This window comes from Mobula hypostoma, chromosome 11 (genome assembly GCF_963921235.1).
Source record: "Mobula hypostoma chromosome 11, sMobHyp1.1, whole genome shotgun sequence".
Lineage (NCBI taxonomy): Eukaryota > Metazoa > Chordata > Chondrichthyes > Myliobatiformes > Myliobatidae > Mobula > Mobula hypostoma.
The window spans coordinates 17,695,718-17,715,992 of record NC_086107.1 but is presented as its reverse complement, the minus strand read 5'-3'; the positions used below and the strand labels follow the sequence as shown (position 1 = coordinate 17,715,992).

Here is a 20,275-nt window from a genome sequence, read left to right as displayed (position 1 = left end):
TGGATAATCTGTTTATCCCAATATTTCACTGTGGGATGAACATTGACTGGGAAGTGTTCCCTTGGTCTTTTTAGCTTATTACCACAGGAACATTTATCAAATTGTAAGTGATTCCATTAGATTAGCACACTGGTAAGACTATATCTCGAACTCTGCCAAGTAACAACTTCTAGGTAACTTTCATAGAATTCTGGTAGAAATAAGGGCTACTTGCTTTGCAGCACACATAGTTCCACTCCTAAAGATTGAAAAAAGACCCTATACCCTATATAAATAAGTCATTAAAACAAAGTGTAGTGTAAATGCCCATTGTAACTTGTATGAGGATTCCAAAAAATACTCATTATCGTGGTCATGTACCAACTAGACTATTACAAAACTTGCACACACCCTGATCCGATTATTTTTTCTAAATATCACCCAAAATACCTTTAGGTACTTGGCAATAATAATACATTTGTTTCAAAAGAGAATAAAAAACAAGTATCACTTTTCAGACAATGACAATTTAACAGCATACTAATCGTTACTGGTCATGTTCAAAATTCCAGCTAATGAGTCTACCTGCAAAAGGCATTGCACTCACCTGTGAACTTCCTTCAGTTCAGGTATAATATATACAGTGGCATGCAAAAGTTTGGGCACCCCTGGTCAAAATTTCTGTTACTGTGAATAGTTAAGTGAGTAAAAGATGACCTGATTTCCAAAAGGCATAAAGTTAAAGATACACATTTCTTTAATATTTTAAGCAAGATTACTTTTTTATTTCCATCTTTTACAGTTTCAAAATAACAAAATGGAAAAGAGCCCGAAGCAAAAGTTTGGGCACCCTGCATGGTCAGTACTTAGTAACACCCCCTTTGGCAAGTATCACAGCTTGTAAACACTTTCTGTAGCCAGCTAAGAGTCTTTCAATTCTTGTTTGGGGGATTTTCACCCATTCTTCCTTGCAAAAGGCTTCTAGTTCTGTGAGATTCTTGGGCCATCTTGCATGCACTGCTCTTTTGAGGTCTATCCACAGATTTTCGATGATGTTTAGGCCGGGGGACTGAGAGGGCCATGACAAAACCTTCAGCTTGCGCCTCTTGAGGTAGTCCATTGTGGATTTTGAGGTGTGCTTAGGATCATTATCCTGTTGTAGAAGCCATCCTCTTTTCATATTCAGCTTTTTTACAGACGGTGTGATGTTTGCTTCCAGAATTTGCTGGTATTTAATTGAATTCATTCTTCCCTCTACCAGTGAAATGTTCCCCGTGCCACTGGCTGCAACACAAGCCCAAAGCATGATCGATCCACCCCCGAGCTTAACAGTTGGAAAGGGATTCTTCTCATGAAATTCTGCACCCTTTCTTCTCCAAACATACCTTTGCTCATTGCGGCCAAAAAGTTCTACTTTAACTTTATCAGTCCACAGGACTTGTTTCCAAAATGCATCAGGTTTGTTTAGATGTTCCTTTGCAAACTTCTGATGCTGAATTTTGCGGTGAGGATGCAGGAAAAGTTTTCTTCTGATGACTCTTCCATGATGGTCATATTTGTGCAGGTCTCGTTACACAGTAGAACAGTGCACCACCACTCCAGAGTCTGCCAAAACTTCCAGAATGTCTTTTGCAGTCAAATGGGGTTTTGATTTGCCTTTCTAGCAATCCTATGAGCAGTTCTCTTGGAAAGTTTTCTTGGTCTTCCAGACCTCAACTTGACCACCACCGTTCCTGTTAACTGCCATTTCTTAATTACATTATGAACTGAGGAAACAGCTACCTGAAAACGCTTTGCTATCTTCTTATAACCTTCTCCGTGCTCGGCAGCTGCTTAGAGCCCATGGCTGCTGATTGTTGGGACAAGGTTTGAGGGGTCAGGGTATTTATAAAGTTTTGAAATTTGCATCACCTGGCCTTCCTAATGATGATTGTGAACAAGCCATAGCCCTAACAAGCTAATTAGGGTCTGAGACCTTGGCAAAAGTTATCTGATGGCTCAAATCTTTTGGGGTGCCCAAACTTCTGCGTGGTGCTCTTTTCCTTTTATCCCACTCTAAAATTGTACCAAACAAAAATAATATACTAACCTTACTTAAAATTTTGAAAAGAATGTTTCATCTTTAACTTTATGATTTTTGGAGACTCACTTAACTATTCACAGTAACAGAAATTTTGACCAGGGGTGCCCAAACTTTTGCATGCCACTGTATTCAGCCCAGAATATTGTGCCGAACCAGCTAAATAGCAAATCAAAAAACACCCAGACATTACCCACATCAAGTCCATATCCCTCCATCTTCCTCACATCCATGAGCCTATGCAAACATCTCTGAAAAGCCTCCGATGTATTTGCCTGTACCTCCATACCAGGCAGTTCATGCCAGGCATCCATGACTCTCTGAGTAAAAAACTTACCCTTCACATCCCCCTTGAACCTACCCCACCTTCAATGCATGCCCTCTGGTATTAGACATTTCTACCCTGGGAAACAGATACTCTCTGACCACTCTGCCCATGCCTGTCATAGTCTTGTAAACCTCTATCAGATTCCAACCCCCCCCCACCCCCAGCTTCCACTGTTCCAGAGGGAACAACCCAAGTTCGTCCAGCCTCTCTACCAGATCCCCCCATCAGCCTACACAACTCCAGAGAAAATAACGCAAATTTGTCCAGTCTCTCGTGATAGCACATGCCCTCTAAATCAGGCAACATCCTGGTAAACCTCTTCTGCACCCTCTCCAAAGAAACTAATTCTAACAAATTGAACGAGAATTTACTCCGTGCCTTACTCAATACTTTATCAAAGCCTCACTATGTAGGAGGACAGTGCCTGGTGAGTACAAAGCCCCTTCGCAGCAATGCTCCATTATGTATGAGGCCTTCAGGAACAAAGGCAAAGTATGCTTCAACCCTCTAGTTAGCATTTAATACGGCGTGTGAACCTGGGGCCAGTGATAGGATTCATCTGTGCAAAGCCTTTTATACAATTAATGCTGAAATGGTTGTTGCAACATGTGAAAGCCTATCACATGTACACATAATCCAGAATAATAGTCTGCAAATGGACCACAAGTGCAAGAAGTACCCATTCCCATTTATCCATTGGATTTTTCATAAAACTGTATCGCATAAATTCCACCTGCTGAAATTTCTATATCACTATCACTTTTAAAAGAAGGGGGGAAATCTGTTAGAGGACATCAGTGGGTTAAGCAGCATCGTTTGAGGGAAAGAAACTGTCAACATTTGGATCTTCCGGACTTGCCCTCCACAGGTGCTGCTTGACACCCTAACTTCCTTCAGTGTTTTTTCAGCTGCAAATTCTAAAAACTGCAGTCTCTTGTGTCCCCTAGAAGAAGAAATTGCCTTGCCAATTATTGCATCAGTTCACTTCAGATTCAACTCTCTAATCCACTTGTAAACCTGATGCCCATAACTCCTAAATCAAAAAATCTCTCTCCCTCAGCCTTCAGTATACTTATTGACAGCCCCCACAGCTCTTGAGGTTGAGAATTAACAAGACTCACAATTACCAGAGAAGAAAATCCTCCTCATCTTAAATGGGTGACACTTTTAGCTTCACGTTATCCTGTCTAATTCTATATTTCAAACGTGCCAAGAGAAAACATCCTCACTCCACTTATCCTACTAAATCCTCTCAGAACCTTACGTTTCAATAAGATCACCTGGCTCCTTGTTATGATCTTTACTCTAGTCTCAATTTGTTCCACCTTTCCTCATATAACTCCTTCATACCATGAATTAGTTAAAGTAAAACAAAACTCCTCTGAAAGAACATATACAGGAAAGGAGCCTTCACCTCCTTCTAACCTGAATACAAGCAGCACATCTCAGGCAGTACCTACCAACAGTTCCCAGGCTGCAGGAATCCTGGTGAGTGTGAATGCTGTCATCATACTGGACTTGCTTGATCACGAACTGTTCTAAAGGTCGAAGACAGCAGACGCCACCCAAGCTATCACATTACTTAATACCTGAGAGCATTGCATTCTTACTGGATGAAAGGAGTTCGGTGCAAGCAAGTTAAACACGTACAACAGCCTACGCATAACTAACAGGTAAAGTGACAATGTGGGTGTAGTCCTGAGTTGTTATGCTTGCATGTGCAAAGCAAAATTAAACGCTGCTGGTGTAAGCTTCTGACGTAATAACCTGTTTTTCCAAGACAGCTGCTAAGAATCATGAACCAAAGCGCCGAAGAACTACCTATTATGTTTCTGTAGATTTTAGCAAATTGTTAGCTCTTACAGTGCACTGTTACTGATTTTAAAATTATTGAATAAAGTAGCTTAATTCTTATCAAAGCATGTTAAATACCAGTTGTTGAAAGACAACTGCTCCCTGATTGTTCAGCATAAAACTAAAGGTGCTTTGTGAGACTCTGCCCACTCATCTTACTCAATAATACATGTTGCATAACACAGTAAACCAATAATTTATTACTGGAAATAGTTAAGAAAATAATGTGGCTTCCTGAATTTGTGCTGAAAAGCATGCTTCCGCTTTCAAGTTATTATCATAACTTATTGCGACTTAATTATTGCTTCTGCCTCCAGTTTAATTAGCAGGGTGTGTCCAATGAAGAAAGTTGGTCTATAAACCAATTTAAATCCATACTTCAAAGTTGCTGGTGAACGCAGCAGGCCAGGCAGCATCTATAGGAAGAGGCGCAGTCGACGTTTCAGGCCGAGACCCTTCGTCAGGACTAACTGAAGGAAGAGTGAGTAAGGGATTTGAAAGCTGGAGGGGGAGGGGGAGATGCAAAATGATAGGAGAAGACAGGAGGGGGAGGGATAGAGCCGAGAGCTGGACAGGTGATAGGCAAAAGGGGATACGAGAGGATCATGGGACAGGAGGTCCGGGAAGAAAGACGGGGGGGGGGGTGACCCAGAGGATGGGCAAGAGGTATATTCAGAGGGACAGAGGGAGAAAAAGGAGAGTGAGAGAAAGAATGTGTGCATAAAAATGAGTAACAGCTGGGGTACGAGGGGGAGGTGAGGCCTAGCGGAAGTTAGAGAAGTCAATGTTCATGCCATCAGGTTGGAGGCTACCCAGACGGAATATAAGGTGTTGTTCCTCCAACCTGAGTGTGGCCTCATCTTTACAGTAGAGGAGGCCGTGGATAGACAAGTCAGAATGGGAATGGGATGTGGAATTAAAATGTGTGGCCACTGGGAGATCCTGCTTTCTCTGGCGGACAGAGCGTAGATGTTCAGCAAAGCGGTCTCCCAGTCTGCGTCGGGTCTCACCAATATATAAAAGGCCACATCGGGAGCACCGGACACAGTATATCACCCCAGTCGACTCACAGGTGAAGTGATGCCTCACCTGGAAGGACTGTTTGGGGCCCTGAATGGTGGTAAGGGAGGAAGTGTAAGGGCATGTGTAGCACTTGTTCCGCTTACACGGATAAGTGCCAGGAGGGAGATCAGTGGGGAGGGATGGGGGGGACGAATGGACAAGGGAGTTGTGTAGGGAGCGATCCCTGCGGAATGCAGAGAGTGGGGGGAAGGGAAAGATGTGCTTAGTGGTGGGATCCCGTTGGAGGTGGCGGAAGTTACGGAGAATAATATGTTGGACCCGGAGGCTGGTGGGGTGGTAGGTGAGGACCAGGGGAACCCTATTCCTAGTGGGGTGGTGGGAGGATGGAGTGAGAGCAGATGTACGTGAAATGGGGGAGATGCGTTTAAGAGCAGAGTTGATAGTGGAGGAAGGGAAGCCCCTTTCTTTAAAAAATGAAGACATCTCCCTCGTCCTAGAATGAAAAGCCTCATCCTGAGAGCAGATGCGGTGGAGACGGAGGAATTGCGAGAAGGGGATGGCATTTTTGCAAGAGACAGGGTGAGAAGAGGAATAGTCCAGATAGCTGTGAGAGTCAGTAGGCTTATAGTAGACATCAGTGGATGAGCTGTCTCCAGAGACAGAGACAGGAAGATCTAGAAAGGGGAGGGAGGTGTCGGAAATGGACCAGGTAAACTTGAGGGCAGGGTGAAAGTTGGAGGCAAAGTTACTTGGTGTCCTTATCCCAGCCTCCGTCGCCAACTTAAATCGATACTTCCAAGTACAATTACATTTTTGACACATCATGATTTGGAAAAACAGACATTATCAAAATATTATTCACACATCTATAAAGCACAAAAATTAGTGCATCCAATTTCATGCTGAACAGCCACATACTAGATTATCATGCTGAACACACTACATACTGGATTCACCATGAAATGCTCTCACTCCAAAATCATATTGCCAACAATAATGTTAAATTTTGGAGGAAGTATGCTTTATATCTATTATACAACACAAGTAATGCGACTTATGTGAACTTACTGTACTTATATTAAGAACCTTATTGAACTCTGAAAAATGCAGAGGAAAAGATAGAATTAAACTGGAGTCACTTACTGTTGAGTAAATGGAGGATGTGCTGGAGACCAGAGATAGAGATGATCCATGAACTGCAACAAGATTAATGGACCAAAAGAGAAAGAAAAACAGAAAAGTCAGGTCAGGCCAAGTCTTTGTGAAAAACATTTCATCCCAACAGCTCTTGTGTAATGAACCATCGTAGTTAATAATGTGCTTATCTTTCACTTAAGTGAACAGGAATATTTCTTGTCTGGCCTTTTCAATTGCAAATATGGACCTATGCAGAAGCAGAACCAACCGTGATTGGTAATTGGTTTCTAAATGGTACGTGTATCGAGATACACTTTGCTTTGCATACTATCCATACAGATAATTTCAAATCATAAGTACATCAGGGTGGTACAAAGGAAAAGCAACACAGAATACAAAATATAGTGTTACAGATGTAGAGAAGGTGCAGTGCAGGTAGCCATAAAGGTGGAAGGGCGATGATGAGGTAACATGTGAGGTCAAGAGTTCACCTTTACTGTACAAGAGTTCCATTTAAGTGTCCTATAAGACTGGGCAAAGCCAGGTAGTGTGCTTTCAAGCTTTCGTAACTCCTGCTTGATGGAAGGAGGAAGAAGAGAGAATGTCTCGGGTGAGCGGGACCTTTAATTAAGTTGCTGCTTTCCTGAGGCAGTAAGAAGTGCAGATAAGAGTTTTTGAAGGGAAGGTTGGTTTTCGCGATGGATTGAGCTGTGTCCACAACTCTGCAATTTCTTGCAATCTTAGGCAGAGAGGAGGTTGCCATACCAAACTGTAATGTATTCAGATAGGAAGGTTTCTATGAGCTATCAATAAAAATCGATTAGGTTCAATGGAGACATGCTAAATTTTCTTAACCTCCTGAAAGTAGAGATGCTGTTGAGCTTTCTTGACCCAATGCATCTACGTGATTGACTGGGACAAGCTACTGGTGAGGTTTATATCTAGAAAATTGAAGCTCTCAAACATCTCCGTATAATCTTGCAAATTATGAAGAAATATAAAAAAAATGGCTGCAAGTTGCTCATAATGATCACCAAGGGCAAGAGATACAATTTGGTTGGGTGGAGGATAAAATAAGAAGAATCTCATAAGTGGGAATTGTAAAGAATGTAAGCGAGACTGCAAGTGCCAAATTCTGGAACAAAAACAGAATGCTAGATCCAACAGCACTTATAATGTAAACTATCAATTCTTGCAGCAAAATTGAAGAGAATCGCTTTTGAACAATCATCTCAGCACAGAATGATATCCAAATATTGGTTAGCCAGATGCTCTTTTTAACTCAGCTCCTTGGACTTTTATGTTCTGTCACTCCATCATTGGAGGCTGTGCCTTTAGCTGACAAAGTCCATGTATGGTTATTCCATGTCCAGCCCCCCTATCTGTAAATCTTACAGACAGCTTGCCAAAATGACACTTTGCCTCTACAACAGGGGTCTACAGCCTGGGGTTCATGGACTCCTCAGTTAATGGTAGGGGTCCATGGCATACAAAATTTTGGGGACTCCTGCTCTAGAATAATTGCAATTCAAAGCTTGCCTTTTTAAATAGAAGGTTTGCTTGCATCACATTGCTTCAATTAAGTCCCTTGTCTATTCTATTTGAGCATAGGTCCCGGTATGTTTGCATCTGCTTGCTGATCAGTTATTAGCATTCTGGTAAAAGTATCTAGAAGCAGTAGTGATGTTGTGCATCATTAACTGAATTCCTGCAATGCATTCCTCCTAAGTAATTTACCATTGTTAACTAATTTTTTAAAAAATTGACAAGCAATATTTCCAAAGCTCAAGAAGCTAAATCAAAGGACTGCAGAGATGTAGACACTGGAAAGGTTCCAAATCTGCATTGAGCTGGTGAACTTTGCAGGAAAGTGGCATTCGACCTTAATACTTTAGGTATATTCAGGTTTAATATTACTGATATATGTCATGAAATGTGTTGTTTTGCAGCAACAGTATAATGCAATGCACAAAAAACCTATCAATTAGAATTATATATGTATTTAAATAATCAAATTAATTAAGTAGTGCAAAAAAGAGAGAAACAATTTGTGAGGTAGCGTTCGTAGGTTAGTTCAATGTCTGTCGAAAAATGTGATGGAGAGGACAAGCCTGTCCCTAAAATGTTGAGTGTGTGTCTTCAGCCTCCCTGATTGTAGCAGTGAGAAGAGGGCATGACCTGGGTGAAGGGGGTCCGAAATAATGGATGCTGCTTTTTTGAGGCATCACCTTTTGAAGATGTCCTCAATGTTAGTGCTCATGATGGAGATGGCTGAGTTTGCCTTCTGCAGATTTTTCAAATCCTGCGCCGTAGCCCCTCTGTGCCAGGGAGTGATGCAACCAGCTAGAATGCTCTCTATGGTACATCTGTAGAAATTTGCTCCAGTCTTTGGTGACGTACCAAGTCTCCTCAAACCCCTGATAAACCACAGCCGCTGTCTCTGTAACTGCATCACTATGTCGGGCTCAGGATAGATCTTCAGAGATATTAATACTTTGGAACGCGAAACTGTTTACCCTTTCTTCAACAGTGCACTTCACAAGAATGATGGCTACATTTAAAAAGATTTTTGTTTTGAAGGGTCCTTTGAATAAATTCAAAGGGTTTTCCAGGAATAGTTCATTTTAGTTGTTTTGTTCCTGTTACATCACCAGACAGAATAATTTAAAAGAAAATTTCCCTCATTCCTTAGGAAGACTGCATTGCTTCATATTTGAGGTGACCTAACTGAGTAAGATTAAAGGAATGCTAATCAAGCCTATGTCAGTACAACAGGGTAAGGGAAGTTGGCTTACAATAAACAATGTGTCACGATAAGCACACTTTGAGATCAACCACATTTTTTAGAGCATGTTCAGTGAAGTATTTTTAACTTTGAGGCGGAAGAATATTAACCATCAAGCCATGAGTCACCTCAAACATGAAAGGAGCATAATAATGTGTATTGTTTTTTTTTTGTTTTTATTTTACCTGGGCATCATTCTCTTGTCCCATCAAGACAGGCGAACCACTTGGGTATTCTTTGGACTTCACAAGAATAAAGGGTCTTTAGAAGAATGAGGGATGACCTTATTAAAACACAAAAGATCCTAGTGGTCATGATGGATTCTGATCAAGGTTTTTGACGTGAAATGTCCTCTCTCCCCCACAGATGCTGTTCGACTCTCTGAATTCCTCCAACAGGTTGATTGTTGCTCCGGAGTTCAGCTCCTGCAATCTCTTCTGTCTCCATGATAGGGAAGATGTTGATATGATTTTATTAGCAAGAGAGTTTTGAACAAGGAGACATAGTTACAAGACTAGGGGCTCTTCATTTAAAATGATGCTGCGTAGAAATTTCCTTTCACAAAGGTTAGTGAATCTCTTAAGTTCTCTACCCCAGAGTGTTACGAAGGCTAGATTATTCAAAATATTTAAGGTGCAGGTTGATAAATTTTCAGAAGATTGTAGAATTGAGGGCAAAAGGAACAAGCATAGAAAGGCAATTTAGGTCACCATAGACCAGCCACGATCAGTGATTAGCAAGGCAGACTTGAGGGCCTTGGTGACCCACTCCTGCTCCTATTTTATTTGGTCTTCTTGTGTTCCGTGTCCCATGACCACGCATAATGGTAGCCAAAGCAAGCTACAGGCAAAACAGAACAAATCTGTTCTGTTGTCCGTGTTGTCACTCCATTCTCCATTTGCTATAAAGCCATGGGACTTAAGAGCCACCCCAATGCCACTACTACTGACCTTTGAACCTTTGTACATCTCCAAATATAAATTAGTTGAAACTCAATTTAGCCTAGATCAGAAAAAAAAAATTGTACTTATCTTTGGCATTGTCACATCCTTCGGGAGATTCAACCAGCGAAGGAGAATTGTTATCTATCCTAAAACTTTTCCTCTGGTGTAGAACTCCCCCAAATGATATCAACAATAGTGGAAAAGTCATAAATGATCTCTTCTATGATACTCATCATCACTAGTCTGAGAAATGACAGCACTTAATCACTCACAGAACAACCAGCTTTTACTAACAGTGCCAATTAAATGGATTAGATGTTTGGCCTCAATGAGATCAACACCCTCAGACACTGTCACATGTGAGTCAGAAGAGCTTTGCCCGTGGCTTGTAGGATTATTCTAAATTCCTACTGATGACATCTGCCATATCTCAGTGCCTGGTACTCGCTCCTCCATTAGGCAAGTCGCCATACTCAAGGACAGAAAACTTGACCTCATTTAGCCCTCAGGAGCAGCCACCGGAATTTCCTTGCATTGCGCGCCTTCTCCAATCTACATGTTCATACTCCTTGCAGAGAGTTCTCCTGCTACCTTCTGCCAGAGCACCAGGCTCTTGCCCTGCAAGGTCCCTGCGGCTCTGTTCCATGAAGAACATCTCTCCTTCCTGAGCACGTCTGGCTTCCCTTGACAACAGAATGCATGATCTCATTCTTTTTTCCCCTCCCATTCGTGCAATGGCTATTCACTCCCCAGCAACACGCCTAGTTGCTGGAAGAGTTCCTCTTCTGTGGTGGGAGGTTCCTTTAAAGGTTGGGTGCAATGTTACAGCTACACGGCTAAATGCTGTCCCTAATGAGAACTTGAAATAAATTGATAGACACCATGCACTAAAAGTGACAAAAATGCAAGGCGATCAAACAATGATGTTCTGAGAACCGCAACATTGAAGACATTGCAATTTGGAATTTTAAATTAATGCAATTTTGAAAAAGAGTGGCAGGAAATGTGCAAGGCCATGACAGTATTTAAGCTTCTAACGTGTGAAATTCAACTACAACTGACAATAATAATACCTGTGCTTTGATCAGCCTGAATTATTCAGCCTGTGGATACTGTGAGAACATTACTGAGCCACCACTGCTCACTTGGGGAATGATTGCAGGAAGTTAGTCAAAAGAAGAATCTTCAATAAGCTGGCACACTGCTTATCAGATGGTTGCTGAAAGCGACTGGTGAAACACTGCAATGTCAGTGTTGTAATTTTGTCAAATGAGATTACCTTTAATAGCTGTAAATTAATTGTTTTATGAGAAGGAACAGTTGGTCAACATGTCAAAGTAAAACTTGCCCAGAAATTCAATTCCAAGATAGAATCTACTTCTTGGTATTTCACTGTCTGCTTTGATGTACCTGGGACAAATAAAGCAAATCTTTATTTCAGTTTTTCAACCATTATACAGCTGAAAAATTATTTTCTTCCAGAAGGTAGTAAACTGGATTGGACACTGGCTTTATGGGAGAAGCCACAGAGTGGTAGTAGATAGTTGCCTCTCTTACTGGAGGCCTGTCACTAGTGGTGTGCTGCAGGGATCGGTGCTGGGTCTATTGCTGTTTGTCATCTACATCAGCCATCCGGATGGTAATGTGGAACAGCAAATTTGCAGATGACATCGAGATTGGAGGTGGAGTGGACAGCGAGGAACACTCTCTAAGCTTGCAGCGGGATCTGGACCAGCTAGAAAAATGGGCTGAAAAATAGCAGATGGAATTTAATACAGACAAGTGTGAGGTTTTGCACTTTGGTAGCCCAACAAGGGTAGGTCCTGCACAGTGAACAGTAGGGCACTGAGGAGTGCAGTAGAAGAAAGGGAACTGGGAATAGGGGTCCATAATTCGTTGAAAGTGGCATCACAGGTAGATAGGGTTGTAAAGAAAACCTTTGGCACATCGGCCTTCATAAATCAAAGTATTGAGTACAGGATGTTATGTTGAAGTTGTATAAGACATTGGTGAGACCTAACTTGGGAGTATTGTGAGCAATTTTGGTCACCTACCTACAGGAAAGATGTAAATAAGGTTGAAAGAGTACAGAAAATAATTGCAAGGATGTTTCCAGGACTGAATGACCTGAGTTATAAAGAAAGACTGAATAGGTTAGGACTTTATTCCTTGGAACATGGAAGATTGAGGGAAGATTTAATAGAGGTATACAGGGGTATAGATAGGGTAAACACTAGTAAGCATTGTCTACTGAGGTTGGGTGGAACTACAATCAGAGATCATGGGTTAAGGGTGAAAGGTGAAAAGTTTAATGGGAACATGAGGGAAACCTCTTCACTCAGAGGGCTCTGAGAATATGGAATGAGCTGCTGGTGCAAGTGGTGCATGAAAGCTCTATTTCAACGTTTAAGTGAAGTTTGGGTGGTACATGGATGGTAGTTCACGGAGGGCTATGATTCTAGTGCAGGTTGATAGAAGTAAACAGTTTAAATGGTTCGGCATGGACTAGATGGGCTGAAGGGCCAGTTTCTGTGTTGTATGTTTTGTATGACTCTGTGACAACATACAGTAACAAGCATTTCTGATTGTTACCCTACGCATTAGAAAATCCACCACACCTTCAGGCATGAGTCATGCATGCTTTCTGACATAGAGGATGACACCATTCCCTTGTGCCACCCTCTGGATTTGCACTAACCCCAACCACTTTACTTGATCTCATCCTAGAACTGTTTCGCAGGTTCAAGTAGCCATCCACAACACCAAGATTTCTCTCACCTACCATCCATCATTGCTGGAGACACAAGAGACTCAGCATGTTGGAAAGTGAATTCACCAGGTCGAGCAGCACCTTTAAGGTCAAAAGAATGCTTGATGTTTCAAGTACAAAGTAGAAACCAATACACTATGATGCAGGGTTTTGACCTGAAATGTTGACCGTTCCTCTCCATCACGTATGATCAGGCTCCTTTCACTGGAAATCAACTCTCCAGTCCTCATCCATCTCTCAGATCTAGACTCCTGAGACACAGTGGTCCAAATAAAATTCTAGCCACTGGCTATCCTGATCCCATTTTCCAGTCATAATGTGGATGACACACTGGGCATTGCCCTATCATTTTCACTCTGGGTTCTCAGGCATAGCTGAAGTTTTCATCACCAGGTCATGATCCTCACACTCCCTGTCCAAAAGTACGAAAACAATGTCTTCACAAAACAAGCTGCAGTAGATTAAGGCATCAGATCGTCAGTTTTCTCCCAAGGATAATTAAGGAGATACATCATGTCTTATTAAGAGATTTTTGGGTGGTGGGATGGAACTGCGTCTCTATCAAAGGAGGTGCAAGGCACCTGCTTTGCCCCCAATCAGGGCCACGTGAAGCCAAGGAAGCAGGTGGTGGATGGTCGTATGAGCAGCCGGTGCACATCACAAGTCATGGTTCTGTGCTCACTGACACCAGACAGACAATCTCTGAAGAGTATTGATAATGGCTTAGGTCACTTGTCTTGTAAAAACACCGCCCAGAAGAAGGCAATAGCTAATTACTTCTGTAGAAAAATTTGCCAAGAGCAATCATGGTCATGAGACCATGATCACCTATGTTAGGAGAATTTGCCATCAATACTTTCATATTATATATATGCAACCAGGTGACCGTTGAATACATTTTTTATTGTTAAAAATGCACTTATATATTCACCTTGGTAATACTAAAATAGCTGTCTGTGCCTTTAAGAGAAAACAATGATGTTATTTTGCATTGGTGGAGTAGAACGAAGAGTTGCCATGTTCTAGAAAAAACGACGTTCGAATGTGTTTCCTGGGTTTGGTGAAGAAAGATATTTGCAAGTAAAATTGATCGAATAGCATGATATCGGCCTACTAGCGTGAGGGAGAACTCATTTCAAGGTCTAGCCTAAATATGTTTGAAAATTAAGCACATGCCTGTCAAGTAATTGCCACTATCATATTGGTTTTGCATATTTTGTTTTCGTTATTTTCATATTGCATCCGTAAAAAGGGTGTGGTCTGAAGTTAAGCTGAGATTGTAACAGTGGGAACTTTTAAAAAAAATTTATTTTGTCATTTTTATTTTGATACCCTCTTTCTGATAAACATCTAAAATAGATAAAGGAATTTAAGACCTGAAAAAGTATTTGTTGTCCTGCGTGTGTATTTTTCCCCAGGCTCAAAATATACAGAAAGGAAGAAAGTAAAATACTGAGAAATTCAAATAGAACTTTACCAACTCAGAATTTCCCCAGCTCTCCATCCTGTTATTAAAGCAACCCAGGGTACCTGCTCCAGGTCATTTCTGGCTCTTACCAATCCAGCTGCTCAGACAGGAGAAATCTCAGCCTGAGGACAGCATGTCTTCACGTACATAAATCTTTGAGTGAGGTATGTCAGGGTACTTGCAATGTTTTCACAGGTCACAAGTCGACAGAAGGTAGGTCTTTAAAACATCCTGCGGTTGTTTCTTTTTTGCTGGCCTAAATATTCACTATTTACTACACTTAAACTGATGAATTGAATTTGAAATGAATATCAATGTACACCACCATGGTCAGGAACAGTTATTACGCTTCAACCAGCAGGTTCTGAACCAACGTGGAAAACCTCATTCACAACACGGAACTAATTCTACAACTTATAGACTCACTTTCAAGGACTCTGCAACTCGTTATCAGTTTGTTTGTTTATCAATCTATTCATCTTTTTCAAATTTTCACAAGTTATCTTCGTTTGCACATTGGTTGTTTGTTTATTTTTAGTTTATCATAAATTATATTGCAATTCTTTATTTTCCCGTGCAAGCCTGCAAGAAAATGGGATCTCAAGGTTGTATGTGGTGACCTGTACGTACTTTGATAATAAATTTACTTTGAATTTGTTACTCCAAAAAAATGCTTTCACTGACCATACTCACTGATAAAGCATCCATTGTTTTGAAATGCCAGCTTTCCTTAGTATGAAATACATTGCAATAGTTGCTAACCTTCCTCGAATCCATCCCGGAATGATCCAGAGCGGCTCATTGTCCTGTGCTTCTCATCCAATGACATGGAACTGTTCCGAAATCTGGAATCGCTGTACGGATCATGTGACCCATCCTGATTGGATACGCTGTGACATCGTAGCATGCTGGGGTTGGAGAGGCTCATTTGGGCAGCAGTGGTTGGACTCGCTGTTGATAAGAAAAGTCTATTTATGACACTGACCAACAGTAAAACGTTAACACTGTACTCCATTATGTAAAATCTCCTCTCAAAAATATGCAATGAGTGTGGAATATATCCCACTGGAATTACTGTTTTAATTTTGAGGTGTGTTTAAAATGGATATATTACGAGCCTCAACATCTTGGCTTCTGTCTCCTCACAGTGCTCTTTCATTCCTTACAAGGAAACCACTACACCCAGTGAACGCCCACATAGATCCAGGAAGAATGTGCAAAGTCCACTGACAGTGGGGCCATGCTTTCTTCTTGTTGCTGCCATTGGGAAGGAGGTAAAGGAGCCTTAGGGATCACACCACCATATTTGAGAACAGTTATTATCCTTCAATCATCTGGCTCCTGAACCAGCGAAGATAATTTCATTCACCTCAACTCAGAACTGATTCCACAAATATGGACACACTTTCAAGGGCTCTACAATTCATGTTCTTAACATTGTTTATTTGCATAGTTTGTTTTCTTTTACACATTGGTTGTTTGTCTAGCTTAGTTTGTGGGTAGTTTTCCATTGACTCTATTGTATTTCCCTGTCGTACTCAGAATGCCTGTAAGAAAAGGTGACATATATGTACTTGGAGAATAAATTTACTTTGATCCCTGGTCTCTGGCACTGTGAGGCCACAGAGGGCAGTATAGTGGCAAGACAAGTAGAGTTAATGCCTCAGAGTGACAGAGACCTGGGTTCAAACCTGATGCCTGGTTCTGTTTATGTGGAGTTCGCAGATTCTCCCTGGGATCGAGTGGGTGCTCTGGTTTCCTCTTGTAAAGACTTACAGGCTGGTAGGTTAATTGCCCCTGGTGTGCAGTGAGTGGTAATATCTGGAGGCTTTTGATATAATAGAGGAAGAATGGGATTAATGTATAACTAAATGAAATGGGCAAGTTGACGGTTAGCAGAGACACAGTAGGCCAAAAGCTCTGTTTCTGTGCTGCATTTCTCTGTTTCTTCATTTTTATTGTTTTGGTAACCACTTAATCCATTTCATTCTCAACAATGCCCTTTAACCTGCTGAGTTCCAGTGATTCAAATGCCTCAGGAAAATGAGCAAGGGCCAACCTTCTTGTCCATTCTACCTATTCAAGCATCAAGCATTTGCTTTTCCAGACATTCAGCATTTCATAAATCCAGCATGGACATCATTGAAATCTTAGCTGACCAAACGATTATGGTAAATGTGATAAGAGATGTTAGTTGAAACTCTTACCTAGTTGGGAAAAGTTAAACCTTGTTCCGGAGGGTGAGGTGATACTACATCCTGGAGAAAATGGCGAATTGTTGCTGTTATCCTGCAGTCCACCCGCAGAGTGTGAACGCAGCCACTCTTTAGTTTCGTCATTACCTCGTGGTTGAGATGAAGGAGTATACCTATGGAAACATCAATCATCAGCATAAAATCCCACATTAGGCCTAAGGCAGGAGCTAATATGCCCCTGTGGGTTTCCTACTGTCAGCACACACTTTGTAGTAAAGTATAATTATAGGCAATATCATGTGTAGTACAGCTCTTTACAAATAACTTGTCATTATTGTGCAATTCCTAGAAAAACCTCTTGCACTGTTACATTTGTAATTTACAAAAAGGAGGAAAGACCTCATGCCAATAGTTTGATCAGATTGGTGCAAGTTTTATCTTCCAGCTCTCTTTAATATTTCTTCACTAGTATGTGTAATATGGATAAACACCCACATTAGGGCAGCATGGTAATCCAGCGAAAGATTATCACACACAGTTAGAGCTGTGCAGCCATGAGTGTAATGGGATTAGCATGTCAGCCATTGGCTAAACCCATTTTGGCATGCATTACTGTGCCCATTTGGCCTCTCCTGCAACTCCATGCAAAAAGACGCCAATGGAGAATCAGGGAGCACAACAGACCAAATTGCAGTTTCATTGCCAAATTAGGTGCTTCAGGAAATTCTGGCCCATTTTCTCAGCACAATTAATTATCTCTCTCTCTCTCAGTAACAATTAGAAGGGCAATTTGCCATAGGGTGCAATATAGGTTTACTTCACCGACACCACTTCAGGATTTCTTTTCTAATCAAGCAGAGAGAGAAATAAAGAGACAGGGAAAGAGACCAGTGCAGAAGGATTAGGCTTAGATTGTCCTACCAAGGTTTGTGGGCCAAATTGCTCTCTTCTGCGTTTCAGCTCATTAAGATTAACAATGCAGCTGTAAATGATGATATTATCAGAAATAGCTCAAGTGAATAGAAAAGGTGTAATTTAGTCTGAAAACATCAATTAGTTAACTGAATCTAAATTCTATGTCATTTGATTGGTGTATCTGCAGCTTAAAAAAAATGTTTGTTAAATGTCTATGGATATACCATCCAGTGAGCGGAACCGCAGCATAAAAGCCAGGACCAACAGGCTCTGGGACAGCTTCTTCCACCAGTCCATCAGACTGATGAACTCACGCTGATTTGAGTGTACTCTATATTACATTGACTGTTCTATTTATTATAAATTACTATGATTGCTCATTGCACATTTAGATGGAGACGTAACGTAAAGATTTTTACTCCTCATGTATGTGAAGGATGGAAGGAAAAACGTCAATTCAATTCAACTCAATAACTGACTTCCTTTTAATTCAGTCTCCTGAAAGACTTAGCAATAAACAAGTTCTTAGCCAAACTTAAAAAGAAATTTCAACACATTTCTAATTCCATGTGTAACAACAGTAAAGTCAGTGAGATACTAAAAAGTATTAGAGCTTTTATTTACTAACTGCTATAAAGAAATATCAAGGGATATTCTGAGTTGCTTATAAAGGACTTAATGAGCTTGTTCACACCTCCGACGGGCTAACATCATCATTTGGATAAAACACCAAACCAGAATCCCTTCTGCCTTCACAAGTTGGATGCAAGATATTCTATAAAAACAGTTCTATAAAAACAGTAGAGCAGAGGAATTGGTCCATGTGTGTGTCTGTATAACTACATGTTATGTACAAATTTATCCAGTGCCAGCATTAAAACACTAATTCTTATTCAAGAAGCACTTCATTGATTTTGGGATGTTCCAAAGCTTGTGAAGGGTGTTGCATAAATGCAAACCTTTCTTTCTAGGAAAAAGGTCACTGTGTATTCTGCTTAAGCACTTTGAAGGTAAACAAAGAGCATATAAGGTGATTTGAACAGAATGATGGTTTGGTGGAAATACTGGGATTTTAACAAATAAAACTCATTTTGCTAATGGTGGGCAATTAGGAACTGGAGTGGTTGGAAGTGGAACAAGAATGGGTGGCGTGGTAGCGTAGCAGTTAACGTAGCACTATAATAGCACCAGTGACGTGGGTTCAATTCCCACCGTTGTCAGTAAAGAGTTTGTACATTATTCCCATGACCATATGGGTTTCTTCTGGATGATCCAGTTTCCTCCTACACTCCAAAGACATAATTGTTCAAATGGGTGTAATTGGGCCAGATGGGCCTGTTACTGTGCTGTATAACTAAATAACTTCTTTAAAAATAAATAACATTGCAAACATGGGCAATTTTGTGAAGGTCACCTGGGCAAGATAGAAAAGCTGCTTATTTTCAGTGATTCTTGTAAAACCTAGCTTCATGCACTTCACTGTCTGATGACTAACTGTGCCAGTTGTTGCTTAGAAAAGTTGTACTTGGGTTCTGTCTTTAAACTGCTCCACTGCTCCAACATATCTTAAGAAACTTTTAAACCTACTCATTTCACCAAGCTTCTTGTCACTTAGCTTTGTGACTTCTTCAAATATTCTGGTTAAAAAAATCTTGGGCTGTTTTACCACAATATATTTACTTTCCAACTGTAAGTTCAAACAAACTCAAAGTTCCAACAAACATAAAATAATTCAGTATAGACAAAATTGTTTCAGATTTTGGCACATGCAACATGCATCTTCAAATGAGCAGAGCCATAAAAATCAGAATACAGTTTGATGTGCTCCAGTGCCCCCCATGCACAAGTTAAACAATTTTTCAGCTTAGTCGTCTAAAATAGATTTGCTGGACTGAAGAACTTAATTCTAAGTGAAAGATTATTGACATGCTGCAGACCAAAGTAATTTCATCACACGCAGTGCAGGTAATATTGTGAACTGATTTTGCCACTTTAAAAAGCATTTTTTGATCAAATTTTGCAGTTGAAATAATGTTGAGGTTAAGATCTGGGGAAATACAAAATAAAAATTCTAATTAATTCTTCTGCTATGGAGACAGTAAGTCTCATTCTCCTCCCTCCACACCAATATTATACATTCTACTCAAACCCTGTGAACAATGCTTGTGTTTACTATCTGAGTGAAGTTTAGATTTATGAATAGCTTGAAATGTTGGACAGCCCAAATACAGGGGGGCTGGGGGGGGGGGAATGACATTTTGATCAGTACTATCCATGTGGCAGCAACTAGCAACATTTTCGGGAAGGAAGAAATTGGAAATTCTGAAGAGAAACTAATGAAAGAGGTTCACATATTTTAAGTGTATTTCTCACAGGATGTGGAAATTTCAGTCTAGAACTTCCTCTAGGTGAAAGTGGCTTGCTTAAAAAACTAAGAGTCAACCATACAAGTATGTGACCATACACCATATAAGTCTATGGTCACATACCAAACAGGTAGAAATGATGGATTTCCTACTGAACCAGATTGATTTTAATGATATGTTCAACACTAACTCTTCAAATAGAATTTATATCCATCAATTTTCATGGGTGGATTTGAACTCACATCTCTGGAACTTAACCATCTCCTGAAATGTTGTACCTACTGGGACCTCTACTTCACCTCTCAAAATCAGATGGGTTTGAACAAAACCATTTGCTGGGTTGCAGGGGGAAAATAAAAGCTTGGGTATCTGACTAACTTGGGTAGGTTTCAGAATTGGTAGGGATGTGATAACCCCAAGGATTTCCTTCT

At 40.7% G+C, this 20,275-nt stretch overlaps 1 protein-coding gene across 12 annotated transcripts in view; it reads right to left on the bottom strand.

Annotated features, from left to right (window-relative positions):
• The window catches only part of nav2a (neuron navigator 2a), a 1,052,051-nt gene that overhangs the window by 79,421 nt on the left and 952,355 nt on the right, over positions 1-20,275 (bottom strand). For all 12 annotated transcript variants that reach the window (XM_063061719.1, XM_063061711.1, XM_063061712.1 and 9 more), the window contains 3 exons: positions 16,576-16,736; positions 15,131-15,319; positions 6,408-6,460 (listed from right to left, as the gene is read on the bottom strand). In XM_063061719.1, the coding sequence (XP_062917789.1) occupies positions 6,408-6,460; positions 15,131-15,319; positions 16,576-16,736 (403 nt within the window). The remainder of the gene's footprint in view (positions 1-6,407; positions 6,461-15,130; positions 15,320-16,575; positions 16,737-20,275) is intronic.